General features: G+C 39.7%; 1 protein-coding gene across 3 annotated transcripts in view; it reads left to right on the forward strand.

Annotated features, from left to right (window-relative positions):
• AKAP6 (A-kinase anchoring protein 6) overlaps positions 1-22,266 on the forward strand; it is a 464,155-nt gene that overhangs the window by 234,304 nt on the left and 207,585 nt on the right. For 2 of the 3 annotated variants that reach the window (XM_087859041.1, XM_087859040.1), the window contains exons 5-7: positions 1,876-1,998; positions 19,894-19,990; positions 21,131-21,297. In XM_087859041.1, the coding sequence (XP_087715167.1) occupies positions 1,876-1,998; positions 19,894-19,990; positions 21,131-21,297 (387 nt within the window). The remainder of the gene's footprint in view (positions 1-1,875; positions 1,999-19,893; positions 19,991-21,130; positions 21,298-22,266) is intronic. The other variant, XM_045802588.2, reaches the window with a different exon arrangement.

A 22,266-nucleotide genomic window follows, 5' to 3' on the forward strand; every position in this document is an offset into this window, starting at 1 on the left:
AAAAACAAAGCAACTCTCAAATTTATGGAAATGCACAAAAGGAGAAAGAGCAGATAAACCGATACCCTGAATATATGAGAAAGGGCGAAAGGAATTACTTGGCATGGATTCCTAGCATTTAGAACAAGATACAATATGAGAAAATTAGAGAAAAGGGTAATTTGGGTGGCTCATCAGAAAAACGCATTTGGTCGGGGAATGTGTTGTGTGAAATTCATGAAACCATCCCTGTTGGATATGTTTTTCACCTTACCTGGAAGAAACACTCATGAGTGATGACCAAAGGAACTTCAGTGATGTCATCAGGGTGGGGTTGGAGGCTAGGACTTGAGGTATGTTAAACTACCTCCTGGTTCCCAGACAAGCCAATTGCAAATGCATAGGCCTTAGCTTCTAATTAAGATGACCCTAACATGGTATTTCTTATTGGCTTTACCAAAACAACCTGATTAGGTTAGGTTTTCAAAAGGATGGGTATGATTATCTTCTAATCTTGGCACAATAGGGATAAAATAGGGAAAGCTTCGGCTAACATTTAGCAACATGGGAAAACAGAGGATTCTCTACCAGGTGGGATGATTGGCTGAGCTCCCTGCAGGGCGGCGACATACCAGAGCGTGGTGGGACAGTCTGATGGACTCCGTGGGCCTCCACGCCCACATCTCTGCTCTATCCCCCTTTGACGGACAGGAATGTGTTTCTGAGTGTTATTTGTCTGCCTTTCTCTTTACCACCCTTCTCAGTCCCATTTTCTCTTTTTTTGAATAATCATTTTGAGGCCAATCGACTGCAGGGATTAAAGGGTTATGAATCTTAAACATTTAGGAGAAAACTTAGTAACAGAAGCCTAGCTTCTGAGAAGCATGATAAAGAAAATGAATTTTCACCTATTCTCAATTTGGTCTCAGGATATCCTCAGTTAAGCATTAAAAATATTAATCAAAATTAATCAAAAAGCAAATCTGAAGAGCGGGTTAAGTTTAATAGGGAAATAGCATCCCAAGCCGTTTCAGTGAGCATAAATGTAGAAGCCTGTCCTTGCTCCTTTCGACCTCCAGGTGGTGCTGTTTACCTAGACACGGAAAGCAGGCGCCCAGCCCTATTTCTTTCCTTTAGGTTCATAGCTGGGCTTTCATTTTTTTCAAAGTATTTTCCGTTTCTACAGATGTGTTCTTATAAATGGTCAATAAATTTTTATAACCACTATTTGAAAAATTGCAAGATTATTGTGATTTGTGCTTCCTAGCCAAGAATATTTCTTTATATGCAGGACACACCCAGAGTCAGATGTTTACGTTTTTGTTCATTCATCCCACCTCCTCTACCCTTCCTTGCTTCTTAGAACCCAGGCTCAACCACAGACAGTTGGGCTGTCAGTTGAACTCATCCAAAACCCTTTAAACACTTACGTGATTTAAAAATAGATTTGTAGTTCAGTTAAGGCAACTCAACTCCATAGGCTTCTGAGTAAAGAACACCATCTTTATGGGAATGCTTTTATCCCCCAAGGCCAGGGAGTGTTCCTCGCAGGGGACCTGATTTTTTGGTGAGAGGGCACTTGTCAGACACCAGAAATGTTTTGATGATCGGAGGACACCTTTATAGAGACACCCGGCAATCCAGTCCAAATTCTTCAGAAAAAGCGTTCCTAGGGAAAAACTGAGAGGGAGTCATGCACAGTGTCTTTCCATTTTGATAGATTTCGTGCCAGGAATAGTGGAAATTCCATTCCACAGTGTGAAACTAGAATGGGAAGGCAGTGGATATCAATTTTACCCTCTGTGAGGTTTGGAATTTTTAAGATTGGCTTTAGAGAAATGATCAACTAACATGCTTTTCTTGTCCTTTTTTCCCCTTCTCTTTTCTGTCACAAAGGGGTTTGTAAACAAGCTGGATGAATTCATTCAGTGGTTAAATGAAGCCATGGAAACCACTGAGAATTGGACACCCCCTAAAGCAGAGACGGATGGCCTTAAACTGTACCTGGAGACACACTTGGTAGGCAAGACTGTGTTGCTTTTGCTGTTAGTAATGGAAGGATTTTAATGCACTGCTTGTTTGTTTATGGGGAATATCAATTTTATTTATCAGAAGTCATTATATGCTAATGAAACCAAGTTTTAATGGGGTAAACTGCAGAAGCTGAAAATTTACAGGCATTTCAAGTAATATACTATGAAATTTAAATCCTCCATATTTCAAGCTATTTTTTTTTCAAAACTTTTCCCAGAAAGGTAAGTAATTAACTTAAATATACCTTAGAAAATTTACTAGACTCTTGTTCTCTAAAGGTATGATTGAAGGTTTTTCCCTTTCTGAAAAATAAATAAATGAAAGAGATAATTTTGATGACCATTCTAAGCTTTCTAGAATTCTTGTAAAATTAATGAACCTCTCATTATCAAGAGGGTCTACATTATCTGTTCTACACTGGGTTATTTTAATAAAATATTTAAAATGATGATCTCCATCATTTTTGCTGCTATGTGGTTTTTTCAGCATATAATTAATACAACTGTCATTACACTCGTCCCTGTGCACAGGGAAAACCATGGAGGGGAAGTGGAAAATACTTGGATGAATATGCTTCTGAATATGTTAGAAGCAAGAATTATAGACTGGGGGACATTTGATGAACCTCATGAGGTTTTTACTGAATGCTTCAAATGGCCGATATCAATTATGAAGGGGTGGAAACCAAGTAGTGGAGTGTGATAAAGCATGAAGAAAAAGCACGTTGTCATAGGAAATGAAAATTCAGGCTTTAAGGATCTCATCTTTATTCCTTTCACCGATAGCATAAAATTGACAAAGGCAATGAACACGAATCCTTGGGTACCCAACTGTGGGGTTGATTTTCTGCCCCTCTTACACACTCAGAATTTGGATTGAATAAACATCGTCTGGGAGTCCTACATGTGTGCGAGTTCACAGTGTTCCAGACGGTTCCCTGTGATGTTAAATAAGAGAATGAGAGAGAGGGAGATGAGAGGGGAGAAGAGGGGAAGGAGAGCAAGGATGTGTTAGGCTTTTGGTATTTGCGGTTTGCAGTATGTTTTATAGCATTACAAGTAAAACAGCCTCAAAATCCTATTGCTGCATGAAAATAGCTTTGTGGATGATAAAAGATGACAAAACTGTGTGTAAGAGGATGAGTGTATTGCTTCCCTTTTTAGAGACCTGGGGTGATGGTGTGTAAAAATGCCAGTGACCCTAATCACCTCTCTTGTACGTGGGTTTTTAAATATTGCCCTTGCTACTCAATTCCCTATTCAGTAGAGCCTTGATTTTTTTTTTTTTTAAGAGGGCATTTCATAATAGCAAGATAAAGATATTCAGTGCTTTATAATGTAAATTGTATTAATTAGAATGTCAACTTTTCACTGGCATTGTTCTGACAGAAATTCTAATCTGTGTTTAAACAGGAGTATATGAACTTTATTTCACATTAAGTGTGCTGTCTTAATTTCTCTTGATTTAATATTTTATGGAAAACACACATTTAGTTTTTGAGGTCCCAGAGGGCATGGGGACATAAAGGGTACTTTAACTCTAGGCTATTTGTTGAAAGCCAGACTAGGAGAGTATGAACCAGGGTCTCGCTTCTCTTTGGGAGTTGAGCAACATGGCCTCTTTGTAAACAATTGTGCACTCGTTGTTCTCAGTCCCTACCACAGAGTTCCTTCCTTAGCATCCCTGTGTTGGCCTCTGCCTCATTCTAGCCCACCCCTATTCACTAGAACTTTCTGTGAGAATGGAATGTTCAAGGTTGCACTAACATAGGAGCCACTCACCACATGCATCTGCTGAGCACTTGAAATGTGGCTAAAGCAACTGAAGAAATGAATTTTTAATTCTAATTAACTTACATTTAAATGTAAATTGCCACATGTAGCCTGTGACTACTGTATTCTAGCCTTAATAAGTTGCCGAACTCTTTACAGCTGCCCATGATGAATTGCATGCTTTTGTACCTGCCTCATGGTGACAGTCTCATCCAAAATGTGGACCCCACCATCCCCTTTGCTGTGAATCTCTACCCTATATCTGTAGCAAAGAGTCCTTCTTAAAATGTTTATCTCTTAAAGAATAACCTTGTTGTTGCCTAATGATCAACACTTTCTTGAAATGAGTTTTCTCTATTATCGCGTCTAATTATATTGGTTGGAAGAGAGAGAACATAGGAACATCTTTATCTCTGCTTTCCAAAGAGTGAGGTACTGTGCTCTCCAGACCTGCTCAGTGAATGTTCAGTGGCAATCACAACTTTGACTTCTGAAATTATGAATAATACTGGCTACCAGTTACTGAAGGCTTAGCGTGCGTGGGTCAGCAGTGATACTTAGGGACAATTACTGAGTCACTGCCATGCTGCGTTATGCAGTGTCTGTGACTCTAGATACAGCCTGTTGTTTAAACGTCTCTCAGACAAACCGAGTTACTCCATGTCTCTGAGGACAATGTCGACATTGTCCTCCTGATCGATACTGTCATTTATTTTTTTTATTGTATTTCCTTACTGTGGTGCTGAGTTAATATTAAGTTATTCTTCTCAAAAGAAGGCAAAGAGTGTCCGCCTTCCCATAAAGAAAGCATACAACTAAGCCCAGAGATTTATATCCTTGAATTCAACTGGCATAAGTCATTGCTGCTCCTTCCTGAGTGAGCAAGTGGTATGCACGAGATTATCCAGTACGTAGAGGTAGCTATGCAGGTTTCTTTAAACACCTCTGTAGATTCTATAATTCAACATTGAATCAACAGATGTGTGAGCCCCCGAGTTCAGTGTCTTCCTTGGTTTAGCCATGGGTTAGAAAAGTTGCCACTCTGCAGTGATTATTGTAAAGAAAAACAAACATAAAAACAATAACAAAAGTTGTACATTTATATTTTGATACTTAGTTCAATTATTTTCCATGGTGGTAACCAAGGGTTTTTACCAACACAAATCAATTAAAGCTTCACAATACCTTTATGAGAGATATGAAGGAGCTTTATTTTAACTGTAAGAAGTACTGTGAAATTGCAATGATACATCAATGATTTTCCATGATAATTAATCATCTGCTTGCAACCTGGCTGCTCCTTTCAAAAATACAATTCCCGTCTTCCTAGAAAATAACATTCTCAGGAAAATGTCATTCTGGAAAGGTATTTTGTGAGTACTGAACATCCCTCTTCTTTGAAAACTTAAAACAGTATTGTATACATATGTTCTCGGCCAGATTCCCTTCTTCCTCACCTCTATTTTTTTTCTGAAAACAGCTTTATTGGAGGTATAATTGACATACAATAAATTGTATATATTTAAAAAATATACATCTCCAAGCTTCGACAAATTGGCAAATGTATACACCCATAAAACCACCTTCAGAGTCAAGATAGTGAATATATCCATCACCTTCAAAGACTACCTCATGACTCTTTTGTAATTCCTTCCTCCCTTCCCTCCTGGCCTTTCCCTAATCTGTAAGCAATTACTGACCTGCTTTCTGTTACTATGAAGATTATTTTTGTACTTTCTAGAATTTTACATAAATGGAGTCAAACAAAATGTGTCCTCTGTCTCTTCTCTCTCATCTCCCCCTGCCCCAGGTTTCTTTCACCTATTTTGATGTTGCATGTTTCAACTGCTTATTCATTTGATTTGCTGAGTAATATTCCATTGTACAAAGTTATCACAATTTGTTTATCCTTTCACTTGTTGATGGACATTTAGGTGGTTTCTTTCATCACCTTTCTTAGTGTCTAAAGAAACAGAAGTTACCAAAAGCTATTTTTGACTAGATGCGTTACGAATAGAAGCATCATAAATAGTTCTGGGCAAACTATTTAGATTTTTTTTCCTTTAAGAGAATTCATAATATCTTCAGAGTGAGAGTGCTTATGAGTAAAGCAGCAGAGCAGGACAGCAACTTCTCCCTCTAGAGATTTCATTTCACATCCATATTTGCTTTTGAAAAGATAACTCTGATCTCCCAAGTACTTTTTATGCATGCCTAACTCACCAAATGGGCACCACATCATATAAAACCAATTGCGGGAAAACAAACCAGCAGTTTCTAAAATCTATAGCAGACCAGATATCTAGTAGGAGAAAGCAAAGTCTAGCTGACTCCAGACAGCTGTGCAAGAGTTAGGAAGAAGAACTAAGCACAAGGGCCTGGCTTAAACTTGGGAGATAAATTCGCATAGGTAGTACCATGTCATTTTGGGCAAACAGTAACCAGCTCCATAGAAATAGCATTGGAGGAACAGTATTCTTAATTCAGTTTGATGAATGAGAAAACACGGGGAGAAGTGGTGATGAGGAGTTCATCTATATCAAGCACCTGTGTGTGCCAGGCAATTATGTAGGTGCTGGGAATAGATGATGAATGAGTCTGGCTTCTTTCTTCCAGGGATTTGCAATCTAAGGGAGATGACCACAGATTAAATGTAGTCATCTCTAGGGCCATAAAAGATAAATGTAATATAATTTTGAGCAGTAAACTTCTTGTAGGATAAGCAAAGTACTGTTAGGAGCACAGAGAGAAGTTTTATTGGTTCTTCCTGAGAGTAAAGAAGCCTCAAAGACATAATTGGATGTAGACCTCGCTGGCCATATGGGATCTTTTGGATAGAGAGGGGAGGAGAGGAGATAGGAGGAAACTTTATGGCCAAGTAAGGGAGGTGTGGTGAGTCATCTTGTGTGGCTGAGATCAGGTTGGGGTCTTTCAGGTTGGGGCTGATGGTGAAGGAGATTGAATGTCTTTTTAATGGGTTGAATGATTCTCTGGGCACAGAGGGGCTCCGTGAGGGTTTGATTTTATTTTAGAACAGGAGAATGACATGAATCAACTGTAAATTCCATGGGGTTAGGGTCAATTTGACATTGATTAACTGGATGAAGTCCCTGGCTTAGAGGAAGAATAACTATGAGCATAATGGAAAATGGGTTTGAGTGTAGCATTCGAAAGATATGCTGGTACAGACAACGTTATCGGTTTTTTAAGGGGTGTGTGTGTGTGTGTGTGTGTGTGTGTGTGTGTTCGGCTCATGAATATGTGGATGTTACACAAAATTCTAACGGTAAATAAAGGAAGGGAGTAAAACGGTAGAAAGTCAAAGTAAGCCTCCTACCTCTGTCCCCTCGGTGACCGATTCTCTTCCTCTGAGGCATCCACTTTCCTTGGTTCTTCATATTCTGTCAGAGTTATTCAAGGTATTTGGAAACAAATGCATATGTGTACTTAACTTTGTTCCCTTGATGTATGTTACCAATAATTCAAAATCAGTAAAGGTAGAACTACTTTATCCTTTTGAATGTCCGCACAGTGTTCCATTTATGAATATGCCATAATTCACTCAGCTAGTTCTTTATTGATGAAAACTTAGGTTGTTTGCAGTCTTTTTTAAAATTATGAACAGCGCCTCAGTGAATATCCTCGTATATTCATCATATTGCATCGTTGTAAGTATATCCTTGGAGTAAATACCTTACATGTGAAATTTCTGGACCAAAGGTTATACACATTTACAATTTTTCCGTATTGCCAAATTGTCCTTGATAGCAATTGTACCAGTTTATACTCAGGAGGGCATGAGAATGCCTCCATATCTGCACATCCTTGCTATGAAGTATGTTATCACATTGGGGATCTTTGTCCATTTGATAGTTACAAATAGCATCTCATTGTGGTTTAGTTTGTATTTCTTATCTTTTAAGTGGAGTCGAGTACCTCTTCATATTTTTAAGAGTCATTTGTATTTATTTTCTGAGAACTGTCTGCTCATATTCTTAGCCAATTTTTTTCTGTTGGGTCATTGGCTTTTTGCTTCAAGATTTATGGGAGTTTTGTATATATTAAGGAAATGAGTCCCAGATGGATGATGTGAATAGAAAGTATGTTAAGAGGATAGTATTTGGGGGATTCTGTTCCAAAAGAACATGGATTTCTCAACAGTTTGAAGAATCCGGGGTTCAGCAGACGTCAAGGCCAGGCTGATAAGCAGGCAACAGGTCTCTACCTGTGTCAAAAGCATGTTTGGATTCCAGTCCTGGGAAGACCAGTGTGTTCCAGGAAGCTTGCTTACCTAGGCATGGGTGGAACAAACCTAAGATCAGGGAGGCTGTTATTGAATGCATGGATGAAGTGATGTCTAACCATGAGAAAACTGGAGAGGATGTGGGTCAGGATTAGGTAGAAGGAAGGTAAGAACAGAAGAGAGTGGTTAGATTAGTCGGAGGGGGATGAGTCAGAGTTCTCTTTCTGATGTTCTCTCTCAATAGTCAGAAACCTCCTTGCCAATGTCTGTTTCCTCTTCCCTACTCTCCCCTGAGGCTACTAATGTCCTTGACAATAGCACAGCAAGGCATGCTACTTCACAGCTAACAGAAATCTGACCAAGACTTGAATGTTATCGAAGAGTGTGAAAAGTGTCAGAAAGCTGTGTAGAGTGGGATTGAAGCTCTAGGGCCATCTGGGGGTGTGTGGAACCGGGGAATGTGAGCATTACAAGGAATATTACATGGGAAAGGGGGCAGATGTTACAAAAGCTCAGTGACCATGGGGGGCATGTGCTGAAGGTGAAGGAAATTTTGTCTTTCATGCAGATGCTGATATTATGGAAGTAAAGGAAAACATTATATTCACTGGGGAAAAAATTCAAACTGTATAAAAGACTGTAAAAATAAAAGTGAAAAGTCTTACCCTTCTTTGGATAACTTGCATAAACAGTTTGTTCTATATCCTTTTGGACCTCTTTATGTAAAAGTGCATACATTTTAAGAGTTTTTAAAATTCATATTATACATACTGTTCAATGACTTGCTTTTTATATCTGAAGATATCTCAGACATCCTTCTGTCAGTACATGAAGATCTACTACCCATTTTACTTTTAGCAGCTCCTTAATATTTTATTGTGTGGATGCGCCGCAATTTATGTAATCGTTCCCATGATGATGGCCATTTAAGCTGCGTCCTTATTTATGCTTTCGCAAATAATACTGCAGTGATCATTCAGGGTTTTTTTTTAACATCAGTTAAAAATCTCCTCCTTGTGCCATTAGTGTCTGTTTATAGCAGCAGCTGAGGGCCCCCATGTAATGAGAGTCCCCTCATACGCTAGGGACAGGTTTTGCTACAGGCCTGGAAAAGTGAGTAGAGTCTATGTTTATGTGTGTACAGAGGTTGAGTATGTGTTTATAGGGGTAACTTTTAAAGCCCACCTTCTAGAACTTCATTGTTCTTTTTAGGATCGGTACCTGCAATTTGAGAGTGCTACCACAAGGTGGCAGTGAAGCACCCAAATCCTGCGGACAGTGTTCACAGTCTTGGTATCCTTGAAGAGTTTGAAAATTTTTCTTTAATGTGTCATTACCCTAAGTACTTATAAAGACAGACTGGATTAAAGTGGTAATGTTCCTGGCTAACAAAATCGCCATACAGATACTTTGATGCATTTATCATCTATATTTAGAACGTCATGCTATAACGTATTTTTTATTAAATAGCTTTCATTTGTTTCATTAAAAAAAACACACAATATACTAATAACAGAGTTTTTAGCCATACAAGAAAATTTCCCAGAATACACTCAGCTGGTTTTCTTTTGCTTGCCCTCCTGTCTCCACCTCAGCTCCATTTTTCATTGCTTGAAGTTAAGAGATGATGAGCTTTTCTTTTTCCCACTTTCTGGTGCCCACCTCTGCCTGGCTACCTTTCTCTGCTGAGATGATAGGCAGCCCTGGCCAAAGAAGGCAGAGCTTTGCAAGACCAGCAGCTGCCACTGTACAGCAGCGACTGAATCGCTCAGCTAACAGGAGGCAGTCAGTTAGACTTCAAAAGCCTGAACTATGTGAGTTTGGCCGCCACTTCCCTCAGCCTTGCTGAACAGAGCTGGTGGCCTCGTAGGAGCTTTGAAGTTCCATTTGCTTATTGCCCTTGATTCCCATCAGCTTAAGGTGAATAGCTGAGAGTTTAGTAAGGAGCAGCATTACTTCTCTTTGGGGGATTTAAAATACTCAACTCCCAGCCTCGAGTTACTTCCTTTGGTGGGTTGGGAATGGAAAGCTCTGGTGGGAATTCATAAGCATGGAGGCATTTTGATGTTGATATGTGGGGACAGGAGGCTCATTTTGGCCATGTGGAAGTCCTGGACCCCGTTCCTTGGCTCATAGAACTAATTCTGTACATCTAGGAGACAAATAGTATTGTCTTCCGTTTTCAGTTTAAAAAGGATCCCTGAACTGTTCAGAGCACCCGGGAATACACTCTTGGATTGACTCAGTTTAAGGACTTGAGCGATGATACCCAGCAGTTCTCATCGTTTTGAAAATTGTTGGTGGCTAAACATTTTACCAATTTATTATTTTGTTTATTGATCTTTTTAGGACGGAATGGGTGTTTAAAATTAGGATGCCAGGGAAACACTGCATTTCTTAAGCACTTTTTACTTAGAGCAGTGATAAGCTAAGTGCTGAGGAGAATGTTTGCAGACTGGCTTTGCACCATGAGGCTTCCAGCACAGGCTGCAGGACACTGTATGGACAGAAGCCAGTGCGGGACCTAACTCACCTGAGCCCGGGTGCTGTCACCTCCCACCTCTCTTCCTGTGTAGACCCATGTGCAGATGCTACTTACCTACTGTGTCACGTGGAATTTGAGAATCTTGAAGCTGTTCGCTCAATATAAGTGATATTAAGGTAAGAGTTTCAGGCCTGAAACAGATCTGACACGAAAAAACGCCTGCTATGGCTACTGAAGATTGTTGTGAAGATAAATAAACACGTTGTATGTGAGGATACTTTGCTCATTTGGGGAGAATTGTGAGCATTTTCCTTGGAGACCTGAGAAGAATACGTGGTGTGAGAAGCTCAGGTGTCCCTAGAGAGGTTGGATTTCTCCCCATCCACCCAGACCGTCACCTACTTGAGGGGATGGCTTGTGTGTCTGTGCTGTCTCCTCTGACACCCAGCCTTGCATGTGCATAATAGGTACTAAAAATATCTGCTAGATGAATGAATGAGCATTTGTAAGAGCAGTGTTACAACCATTACAGGCAGCAAATTGTAACTAGTATTGTAAATCAGCAAACAATAACCGGGAATGTCTGCAAGTTAAATTATTTCCTCTACTATTTCCAAACCCAAATGGACTCTGGTCACAGAGCTTTCTGGGTATTGTCTGGTATATTTGTGACAAGAGAAATGCCTATAGAGGGAAAAAATTGGAATGTTTTCTCCTGTTTTCAGGATGTAATTCATTCCCTTTGGCAGAAAACCCAAGGAAAATAAAAATGTTAACTCAGATATTAGAAAGGTTTAAAAAAAAATTCCACAGGTTAATGTTGCTCTTTCAAAATACGAAGACGATATGACTAGACAGGATGTTAATGATTTGACATTACAAAATTTATTAAATTTATTTTTTAAAGCAGTTTGGTTCCCCCTCTCAAATGCATGAAGCATGTGGGAGTTGGAATAGATTTGCCCCAGGCTGCCAAACAAATTTCTAATGGAAGTAGAGTCCTTCAGGGATTGCCCTAAATCCACATAATATTCTTAAGTCTTGGTGTTTGCACTGGGACCTGTATATTAGCAGATGTACATGTGAATAATGTACTCTTATCCATCCATCACCTCGGTGACTCCACATCTGTAGGGGCTGCTGCACATCAGTTATTCCACTGCAGGAGGAGAGTGATATTTGGGCCAGCGTTGACCTCTTTTTCAATCAGAGCCTCAGAGCAGTGTGTTCTGGAAGTCAAATGGTCCCTTTAGACAGAACCCCTGTTTGAGAATCCATTTGGCCTAATGTGGCCATGCTGGGAAGTCAACGTGATTACCTGTGCCAGGTGGGGAGGTGGCATCCAGAAAAGCAAATGAAAATGTGGTCACTAAGAGGCACTGTCAACATTTAGGATCTCTCCCATGTATCTGCTTCTTGCATAAAATATTAGCAAGTCAATCAGGAAAGAATGTCAACCTTAAGTAAAATACATTTTGCCTTCCACACAGGAAAAATGCAACTGTTTATTTGAAAGAAATTGTGATTTGTTTGAAGAGCTAAACTCACCTTCAAGTGCTTGGAGATGTTTTTATTATCTGAGGTTTTAGGAAGAAAGTCTCCTTAGGAGGAATGAGGGTTTTTTTTTTTTTTTTGTCTTTATATCTTAGTGACTTCTTCTTCTTCTTCTTCTTCTTCTTCTTCTTCTTCTTCTTCTTTTTTTTTTTTAAGGAAAACAAAGTTTTTATAATGCTTCTCTTTTTGATCATAAACTTGGAATATCTTTCTCAAGAGTACATAGTGCTTTTAAATTTTTTAAGCTTCTGATATTATACCTGAAGTGTGTTTTCCATATTGTCATAACTGATAAATCAGCAACAAATGTAGCCACTTCATTTTGTTGGGGATATAGACAATTGTGGTGGTGGCTGACCATTTATTTAATTATGTGGTAAGTACCATATGATGAGAGGGTAAAGTTAAATTGATGATTTGGGCTATCTCAGCCAGGGTACAGTTTACATGGCAATTACCCTGGGATCATCTAAGTGTGATTGGCAAGTAATTTTGTAAGGGAAGGAACATGACAGCTCATTTACATGGTGTTCACTGAGTAAAATTTGGAGGCATTTATCAACCACTTCCAAGCAAAGAGTGACTGTACCAACATCTCCCAAAGTGCCATGTGCAGTTTGAAAGCTATGTGGAAGTTTTTTGTTATGAATCTTTATTTGTTCTCTGCACATTTGGTAGGCATGTTCTGTGTGCCAGGCACCGTCCAAGGCACTGTGGATTCAAAAATGATTGAGAAGGAACTCAAGGAACTCACAGCTGGGAAGCACACACATCACCAGTTAGTTATCCAACATGGCAGCAAGTAGCGGTTTGAGCTCTGCACAAGTACTGGGGATACTTAGGAGAATGTGCAAACCGGGAGGATAAAAGAAAGTCAGGGAAAACTTGCTAGAGAGATTGACCCCTGAGATGAATCTTAAAGAATGAGCAGGGCTTAGCCAGGGAAAGGGGAAGACTGTCCATACCAGTCCTTACCAGAGGTCCCAGTGAGCGCGGAGTCTGAGAGGAGCGAGATGGCTGGTGTAAGCTGGAAACTTGAAGCCATTCAGGCACATTTCAAGGCAGACATGGGACCTGAGAAGCAGACTTGGTTGGGATTTTAGAGGGCTCTGTAGGTCATGCCAGGGGCTGGACCTTATCCTACAATGCTGGGAAGCTATTGGAAGATTTTAAGAGAAGGAGCATCTTTTTCGGTTGTCTTGGAGGCGGGCCATTCTGTATAATAAGATGGTTTTCATTGAGCTAGTATGATATGCCAGGCTGTGTTCTACTGGCAAAAAGGCCTTTCTTCCTCACAGCAAATGAAGTAGGCACTAACATTTCTCCCTTTTTAAATTTGAACAAACTAAGTACCTAGAGGTTCCCCACAGTTACACAGTGGGTGGGTGATGGAAGAGCTGAGATTTGAACCCAGGCCGTCCAGTTCCAGAGTCCATGCTGTCACCAGTACCTACATGATGTTATGGCCTCCTTGACACAATCGATTGCAACTGCCTGTTTATAAGATGCACATCCTCCACCCCCCATTAGACTGTGAGCTCTGTGAGGTCAGGGGCTATATTTACCTTGTTCACAGCCACATCCTGCGTGCTTAGGACAATGCCTGTGCCTTCACAGGCATGCCACAAATAAGGAATAAATATAGTTTTGAGGGGCCATGACCAAAGCTCTCGAAGTCAACCTAGCAAGGGATGATGATGGGGGCCTGACTCAAAGGCAGTGTTAGTCAATGTGGAAGAGTCGAGGATGGAGAAATTAATTGGCAGGGCTTGATGATTGATTGGACGTGTGGATTTTGTTGGCATATTCTCACAATGTTTCTGATTTCCAACTCCCACACTGGAGAGATGACTTGGCAAAAGAATCTGAAGCAGAGGAAAGCTCGTGCTGCTTTGCACAGAGCTCTTAAATTCCTGAGAATAAATGTTGCAGACTCAGGATGAGAAGTTAGAAGAAACTTCCCTGGAGATAGTTAAAAATAGAATGAACACATCTGCCAGGAATGGTTGAGGGACGGAGCTGCCCTGGGGTAGATGAATGGTTAGATGGCCTTTGGGATTCTTCCCCCTTTGAACATTTTCTAGTTTAGAATAAATAAAAAGTCTCCCAAGCCACCTATCCTGGACTGTCTGGCTGAAAGATAAAATCAACGTGTCCAAGGACTGGAAAATATTGAGTCCAAATGCCTGGACTGCAGACAAGGAAACAGAAGCCCACAAGGGTTAGATGATTCGCCCAAGAGCACGCACTTGAGGCAAGAGGAAGCCCCAAATCATTGGCCTCTCGGTCCGCGTGCCCTCCACCCCAATCTCAGAAGGCAGCATCTATGTTTGGGCGCCTCCTGTGGACAGGCGTGTGCTGGGCGGTGACACTGAAGGAAAGACAATGTGCTATCTGCCCTGGCGGAGTTCAGAGGGCCTCGGCAGTAAGTGCTCCTTGTCGTCTGAAGTCACCAGAAAGTACTATTTCCCACAGAACATGTTTAGAAAAAGAGAAAAAGAACTTAAAAGTCGTAATGATTTTTCTTGGGTCCCACTTATTTCCGGGCGCAGCGTCAATGCTTTATAATCATTATCTCTAATTCTCACAATAACCTAGAAGTCAGTATTATTTTCATCTTCTGTTGTAGAAAGCCAGAGCACTGAGAGCTCATTCCAAGAGACCAGACTCCGTTAACTCCAAGTCCTGCCCTGCGCAAATGATGTTCACATTTTGTTCTGTTTCCCCGCGGTCTTCTGTTTCCGTGCACTGGGACTATTCATTTACATAGGTATACTACCATCACAGACGCAATTCTGAATCTTCATTTTTTTGGGCTTGCAATACGTTCTGTGTATTTTTCATGTGATTCCATAATCTTCACTTGAATGGCTGTATAATGCCTTGTCAAGTTTTTAGGAGGTTCTTAAACAAAGAACTGTTTACTCATAAAAATCTTTAACTTCTTGGCACATATGGCGTTTGCGAGGTATATTTTATATTTTGAGGACAAGATGATCATACTCTGTCGACGGCTTTGGGGAGAGGGGAAGAGGACCTGCCAGGCGCGACCCAGGGGATGGGGCTTTCTTCCTCACGAAGAGCCCCTGCGGGAACGCAGGGTGGTGTAGGCATGTCTCAGAGTGGAGCCCGGGTGGAGATGGCCCGAGGCAGGTAGCAGGTGACTTTTTAAGTCTCTGCTTTTCTGATTGAACACACATTCTTCCTCCTGCCCTTGTAAAAAAAAAAAGCAAGTTTTCATTTTCTTAGGGTAGTAAAAATCTTTTGTGTGAAGAAAAAGTGTCATCAAGTGCCTTATTCATCAGCATATATACCATCTCTTTAAAATGACAGTGGGAGTAAAAGTTCATCAGTTCAATATGTCTTTCACATTGGGAGACTCCTGACTAATAACCTCTGGTATTTATCATCCGAACAGCCAAAGAACTAAATTCTGGCACACGCTGCTCTCACACACTGAGAAAAACTTAAAAAGACAGAAGATTTTCTCCATTTTTTTCTTCTTTCATTCATTTAGAAGAAAAGCATACCTTTTTTTAATTAAAAAAATTGTGAGCATGCAGAAACATCTGGCCTGTATTACCATAGCAGCCTCCTAAATGGCCTGCTTGTCTCCAGTCTGCCCTTTTAAAAATCAACTCTGCACAACAACCAGAGAGAGCTTTCTAGAACACAGAACTGCACCAGTCCCTCTCCAGTGTTGCTGACATCTTCTTCCCTCTTTCATGGCCCTTGGGGTTAATGACCATCTGTAGCCACAGCTTCCACCTCTCCTGCTTGTACCCTGTCCCAACCACACAGAGCTGCTCGTGGCTTCCCACTTCCTGCTGCAATAAACGCTATCTCCAGGCCTGCATACAAATTAGTCCTTTCTCTGCAACCTCCCTGCAAGGCTCTGCAGAGCCTGGCGCCCAGCTTAGAATCCCACAGCACCTATCCAGCACTTACCACACTTACACCGAATATAGCCCACAGTCTTGGTTTTACTTGGCCAGCATGATACTTTAATTTAAAAAAAAAAATCTCGTTGGGTAGGACATATTACTCTTCGGTTTGCTGAAGGTCCCATCACTCTCTATTAGATACCAAACCCTAATTCCACATTTATGCTGTGCTGGGTCATATAAGGCTACTGGCTTTTTTTTTTTTTTTAATCTCTTTTACCCAAAAGACTATATGCTGCTTGTGCCAGGATTGTGTATTGTGTATTGTTACCTTTTGTATCTCTAAGCCTGGTAAAGACTGCCCGGTAAATATCTATTAATTTATGCCCTTAAAAAAAACTGAAATTGGTCGGGAAAGACTCAATAACTTTTTTTGGCCGGATTGTTCATGAACATCCCAAAACTCACGGACCTCAATGGACCTGGCAGACATTAACAGTATTTCATTGGATGATTGAAAGTCTGTGTTCACGATACTGTGCCACTAAGGCTGAGCCACTTTGGATCTTTAAGCCTCTGAATGTGATTATGGTCTTTCCCACTATTTCCTATACCAGGGGATCCATATCTGTTCTTATGAGTCCTCATGAGTAGTCATTCTTCACCTTTGTCATAGTTTTGTCCACCAAGGCACACATTTCCTTGATTACATTTCATATCTGCATGACTGCCATACTCCCATCAAATGGGGCTCTTCAGAAGTTTGAATAGAAATGGATTAGATGTAGTACTTTATCTGTTTTGTAAAGTCTGATCATGGTCAAAGTACAATCGGTATGCTTCCCCAAATTTCGATTCTGCCAAGGAGTAATGCTCCCAGATCTATCTGAGCTGGTGAGGCTAGAGATTGCAGGTATGGAAATACCCATTGGTCAGCCTCTGATGTACCATCTCTTTGGTAATCCAGGCCTTTGTTCAGTCACTGTATTTTCCATTTCCATTTCCATTCCTCTTCTAGATGTTCAATTACATGCTGCTTTAAAGACGTGAAAAAAGAGCTGGTGTCTCATAGAACCCAGATTACTCATAATTAAGGAATTTCACATAATCAGTGACATAGGAATGTGGTACCCACCTATGGCAATGTTGTTGCCATAAATTAAATCTTCAGAGGATGCCCTGCATTTTCAGGGAATGCTATGGATATTGCAGAGGGATATCAGGCATTGCTGAGGGAACCTGTTAGGAGCACAAGAATGGAAATGTGTCCAAGTATCAGGTTCAAGGAAAAAGAAAAAGAAAGAAAATAAAACCCTTTTGTCTAAGCTTCCTTCCCTAAGGAAGAGGTGGGGGCAGAATAGGGAGAGCTTATTACAGAATCCTTTAGCAGCCAGAAATTTCATTGACAATTTTGTTAATGTGCCTGTATGGCTGCCTTCTCAGAGGCCCATTGTGTATTCCTAGTTGATATTATTAATGGTTAATGGGTGCACCTGAAAATCAAGCAATATTGTACCATTTGGGTAATAGATATATTAAATGAGTCTTTTCTACAGCATCAAGCTTATCAGCTTATCTTTTTCCTGATAATGAATACCTCATCTTTTCCACTTTCCTAATCAAATGCTTCCACATCATCTTGAGGCAGAACCAGACCCAGCTGCATCTATTCTATACTCTTGGCTTCAATTATGTCAAATTATCCAACCTACTCACAGGTCCTTAGGTTCTCTTTTGCTCTGAGACATAGGCCTCATGCACCTCTTCAGAAGCTCATGATTACGAACCATTCAGCACAAGTCTGTTGTAAGTAAACAGAGAATCAGAGAGAGCACTAGGCTGAATTTACAGTTATAAGGAAATCTGTAGAACAGGTTTCTTCCTAAATTGTGGCACTCTCACGTCAATCTCAAGTGTTTTTCTTTTCCTTGTCCGTTCTTCCTGAAACATACAGGAACCTTAATCCACATGGCATTGCTTCAGAGTTGAGGATTTCTACTGCAGGGGCAAAAAGTACATGCAGCCATATTTTGGCTATAAAATAATAAATATTTAGTTTTTCATAGATATCATTGTGTTTGCATTGACCAGGAGCATTAGGCTTCCCATACTTCACCATACTTTATGTTATCCAACCATATACCTGTAGCTGAAAGAAGATGATACAAGAAAGAGTGAACAGCCTGTGGGGAAACTTAATATGGTTTTTCTCCCATCGTATTTGGCTAAAACTTTACTCTTTCTTTTGCCTCTAGTCAGATGAAATGGTTCATCATTTTGGAGCCAAAAATTTTTTTTTAATCAAAATTCTTATCTGTATACTTCATGGTCTGATCTCTCTGTCCCTGTCTCCTGCACATCCAGATTCTTTTAATCTGCTTTTTCTTTTGAGGTTTAAAAAGACCCCCTTTCCTCCACCATGAAAAAGAGAACCCAGATTCACTGTTGAACATCCAAGATGATGTTCTTGGGCTGTATTTTGTTCTCCTAGTAACATGTTTATTTGCCCTTTGATGCCAGAGGCCATGTTTTAAACCCCTTAACTCACTATTAGTCCAGTGTACAGAACAGGCACGATGCATGGTTTTTGAATGAATGATACCTAATTTCACAATTTATGGTAGTTTAACCTCTTTCATCCAAATTACATTCTAACTGGGTCTGTATCATCATGAATTCTGTTAAATATTCTTAACACCACGCTTAGTGCTGTGCATATAGCTGTTGCTCGATGAGTGTTCAGTGACAGCAAAATACGTTGTATATTTTGGAACCCTGTCATGGAAAACCCAACATTTGGCGCACAGTATTTCAAACTCATGGTCTAATTAGTCAACTCAAGGAATCGATTTTCGCCCTAAAGACTAGCCATTAACTCAATAGATTGGTTACTATGATTACTCTACACTGGACCTCCTATGGTCAGAATGCCTTCTAACATTCCAGAGGTGAGAAATTTTTGGAAAACCAGCTGTGTTTCTTGAAATACCTAAATGGAAGCCTTCCTCTTCAGAGAGTTTTATTGATCCGCTACGACAGATATCCATTATTTCTGCGAATTTATTGAACATCTTGTGTGTGACATGAGTTGGAAATGAATGTGAAACTGGCATTTCTTTAAAATTGCTTATGATTTGGTAGCCAAGTATAGAAAGAAAGCAGAAAACAGATGATAAACTCTATAGTAGAAACACACATAAGGAGCAGGGAGAAGGGAGTATATAACTCCATGTTGTAAAGCAATCGAGAAGGCTCCCTGAAAGAAATGGCTCTGAGTTGAGATTCAGCCATACCAGCAATTTTTGGTTTTTGGATAACTGTCGTGAGTGAAAAATGCCCCCAATATGCTTGACGTATTCATTTTTCAAGCAGAGTCACATTGTAAGGAATAAGCTTTTAAAAATCAAAGATTTGGGAAGCATTTGACTCCTCCGTACAGCACCTCAATCCACTTTGATACTCGCTGGTTTGTGTGATATCTGAGAAACAGCTGAATCCAAACCTTACTATATTAATGGATTTATATATATGCATGTAAGGCTAATATATTTTATGCTGCCAATTTTTTTATGGTTTCATAAATAGTGCTATCACTAACATTTTTAAAAAGTGAAGAAAAGAGCTCATATGTGCTGGTAGAAATTCAGTGTATTTTATAGAACACTGCTACTCCTGATATAGCCTACGGGATGTGACTTTTCATAAAAACCTAATGAATTTCTAGATTTGTCAGCTGTTTCCAAACAGATGCACTCTGCTAATCTAATGGAAACATTTTGAGCCCAGATCCCAAATATCAATAGCTTTTAGTATTGCAAATTAGTTTGTCTATTGGGTAAATTGGGCTGTGTGGTTCTTGATAAAAAGTAGCAAGTAATTTTGTATGGATGTTTTATGTTTAGCTGCCTTGCCAGGGTTTGATGCTCATATTTTTCCTTGCAGAGTTTTAAGTTGAATGTAGACAGTCATTGTGCTCTCAAGGAAGCTGTGGAGGAGGAAGGACACCAACTTCTCGAGCTTATTGCATCTCACAAAGCAGGTAAATCCTCCTGAAATATTGCAAGCCTTTATGTCTCCAGACTATTAAGAATGAAGAAGCATTGCTGTAAATTACTGCATATATTCCCTTCCTTATGTATTATTAATATTTACATTATCAGATTGACCTTCAAGATTTATAAATGTTTCATATACTGCATACAATGCTGTGATACTTATAAGATGAAATACTGCCTCCAAATGGTCTGTTCATTTTATTTTGGGCTTGCTGTTCGCCCGAGTTTCAATTGAAATCACATTCCTGAAAACTTCACATTGACATGCTTTTTGATGTAGGTGCTCTGGAAATAACATTAAGATAATGAATGAGAATTGTGCAAATAGTTATAATGCATATGCATTAGGGTACTTATAGATAGCATTACAGATACAAGGCAGGCGGTCTAGATATATCCGATTATTTCCCTGCCAATTCACACACATGAACATTTTGCATGTTTTTTTTGCTGGTCATTGGATTAGAAGAGTTTGGCCTTAAACCAACTCTTACCCAGTATTAATGTATTTATGAGGAACAGATTATAAATAAAAAATAGTTTTGTCATTTGGTTATACTTATCCTGGTAGTAAAAGACCATAAGACAGGATGAATTATAATTTGGCTCTTGCTTTGAGCTCACCACAGCTAAATAAGAAAAGAGCAGCATTAATCGGACGTGCTAATGCAAAAGACTGCTGTCTTAATTCTGGCCCATTTACTATACCCCTCACTGAATTCACTTTACCTATTTCTGTACATCTTTCTGATCACTATAAAGTCTCCACACAGATACACACAGGGCCTTTTCTTTGGAATATGAAGCTTCAGTGTTAGGAATTTTTATATATCGTGATTTTTGTTCAACATGCATTTTTGTTTTAGCCAATATACTGAAGCTAAGTCGATTCCGAGCCGTGCATCCTTGTGGGGATCCCATTTTTGTGTCCCTATGCCTTATGTGAAGGCAAAAATCCCCAGCCCCTCTCCTCGGAGAAAAATGCTTATGTGGCAGGTGATGATAATGGTCGTTTGAAATTAAGTTAAGTATTTGAAATATTCATCTAATTTACTGGATAAAAGACAATACTGGCTAAAAAAGGCAGTCAAGTCTGTAACTTGTGCTTTCTCCTCCTTTTGGAGAAGGGCTGAAGGACATGCTGCGGATGATTGCAAGCCAGTGGAAGGAGCTGCAGAGGCAAATCAAACGACAACACAGCTGGATTCTCAGGGCTCTGGATACCATCAAAGCCGAGATTCTGGCTACTGATGTGTCTGTGGAGGGCGAGGAAGGGAGTGGAAGCCCCAAGGTAAGTGGCTTGAAGTTTGCCTGATTTCCTCTCATTTCTGCCTTCTTTTGAACTAGGCACCACTGAAGTTTTCTTTCCACCCCTAAGGCTTTTTGTTTCTACTGGGTAAACTTTGTATATCTATTTCTATATCCATCTATCTATATCTATATATCTATTTGGATAGATATAGAGAGAGAAAAGATAAACAAAATGAAATGGCTTAGTTTAAAACAATAAAAAAAAAAAGCCTACAACTTTCAAGTTTTCCAGGAAGAGGTCTTTTTGTCAAAAGTGGCAGGGTAGGAGGGGGACAATACTTTACGGGTAGGAGAAAGGGGGACATAAAACATTTAGTAAACAAAACATAAAGCATCTTTAACATGAATAATCAGAATGGTTTTAAATTGTTTTGTTGCAACTATAAATCACTATAATCAGTGCAATCACTCAGCTCTGACATCCATTAGCCGCTTGGTTACAGCAAATTAACAAAGAAGAGAGAAAGTGATTCATTATCTCATTCCTGTTAATGACTATCAGATGCATTGCCTAATTAGGGGATGGTCATTGTAGTGGGAAGAAGGTCATATGCTTTGCTACAAATCTTTTTGCTCTGAGTGTAAGTTCTCCATAATGGTGCATGCACCGAATACAACAAGTACTTTAAAAATGAGTATTGACATGTCTTGGTTGTCTATTTTAGATTTACAAAATAACCCATAAAGCATATGCAATTAAACTTTAAATGAGGCACCTTTTACTACAGTGCACTGCTGTTCTAAAGGTATCTTTGGACTCATGATGTGAAAAATAATTTTATTAATTTGATATTTTCATGTAATCTCTCTTTCTTTTGTATTTATCCTTTTGGGAAAGTACATGCAGAAAACCAGTGTCATAATAGACTCAGCATCGAAACATATTGCAACGTGGGGGGAAACAGATTTAAGAGTTCATGGTTTCTATTCCTGGCGTGGACAAAGTAAT

This window comes from Ursus americanus, chromosome 35, assembly GCF_024610735.1.
Source record: "Ursus americanus isolate L20-20 chromosome 35, mUrsAme1.1.p, whole genome shotgun sequence".
Classification (NCBI taxonomy): Eukaryota; Metazoa; Chordata; class Mammalia; order Carnivora; family Ursidae; genus Ursus; species Ursus americanus.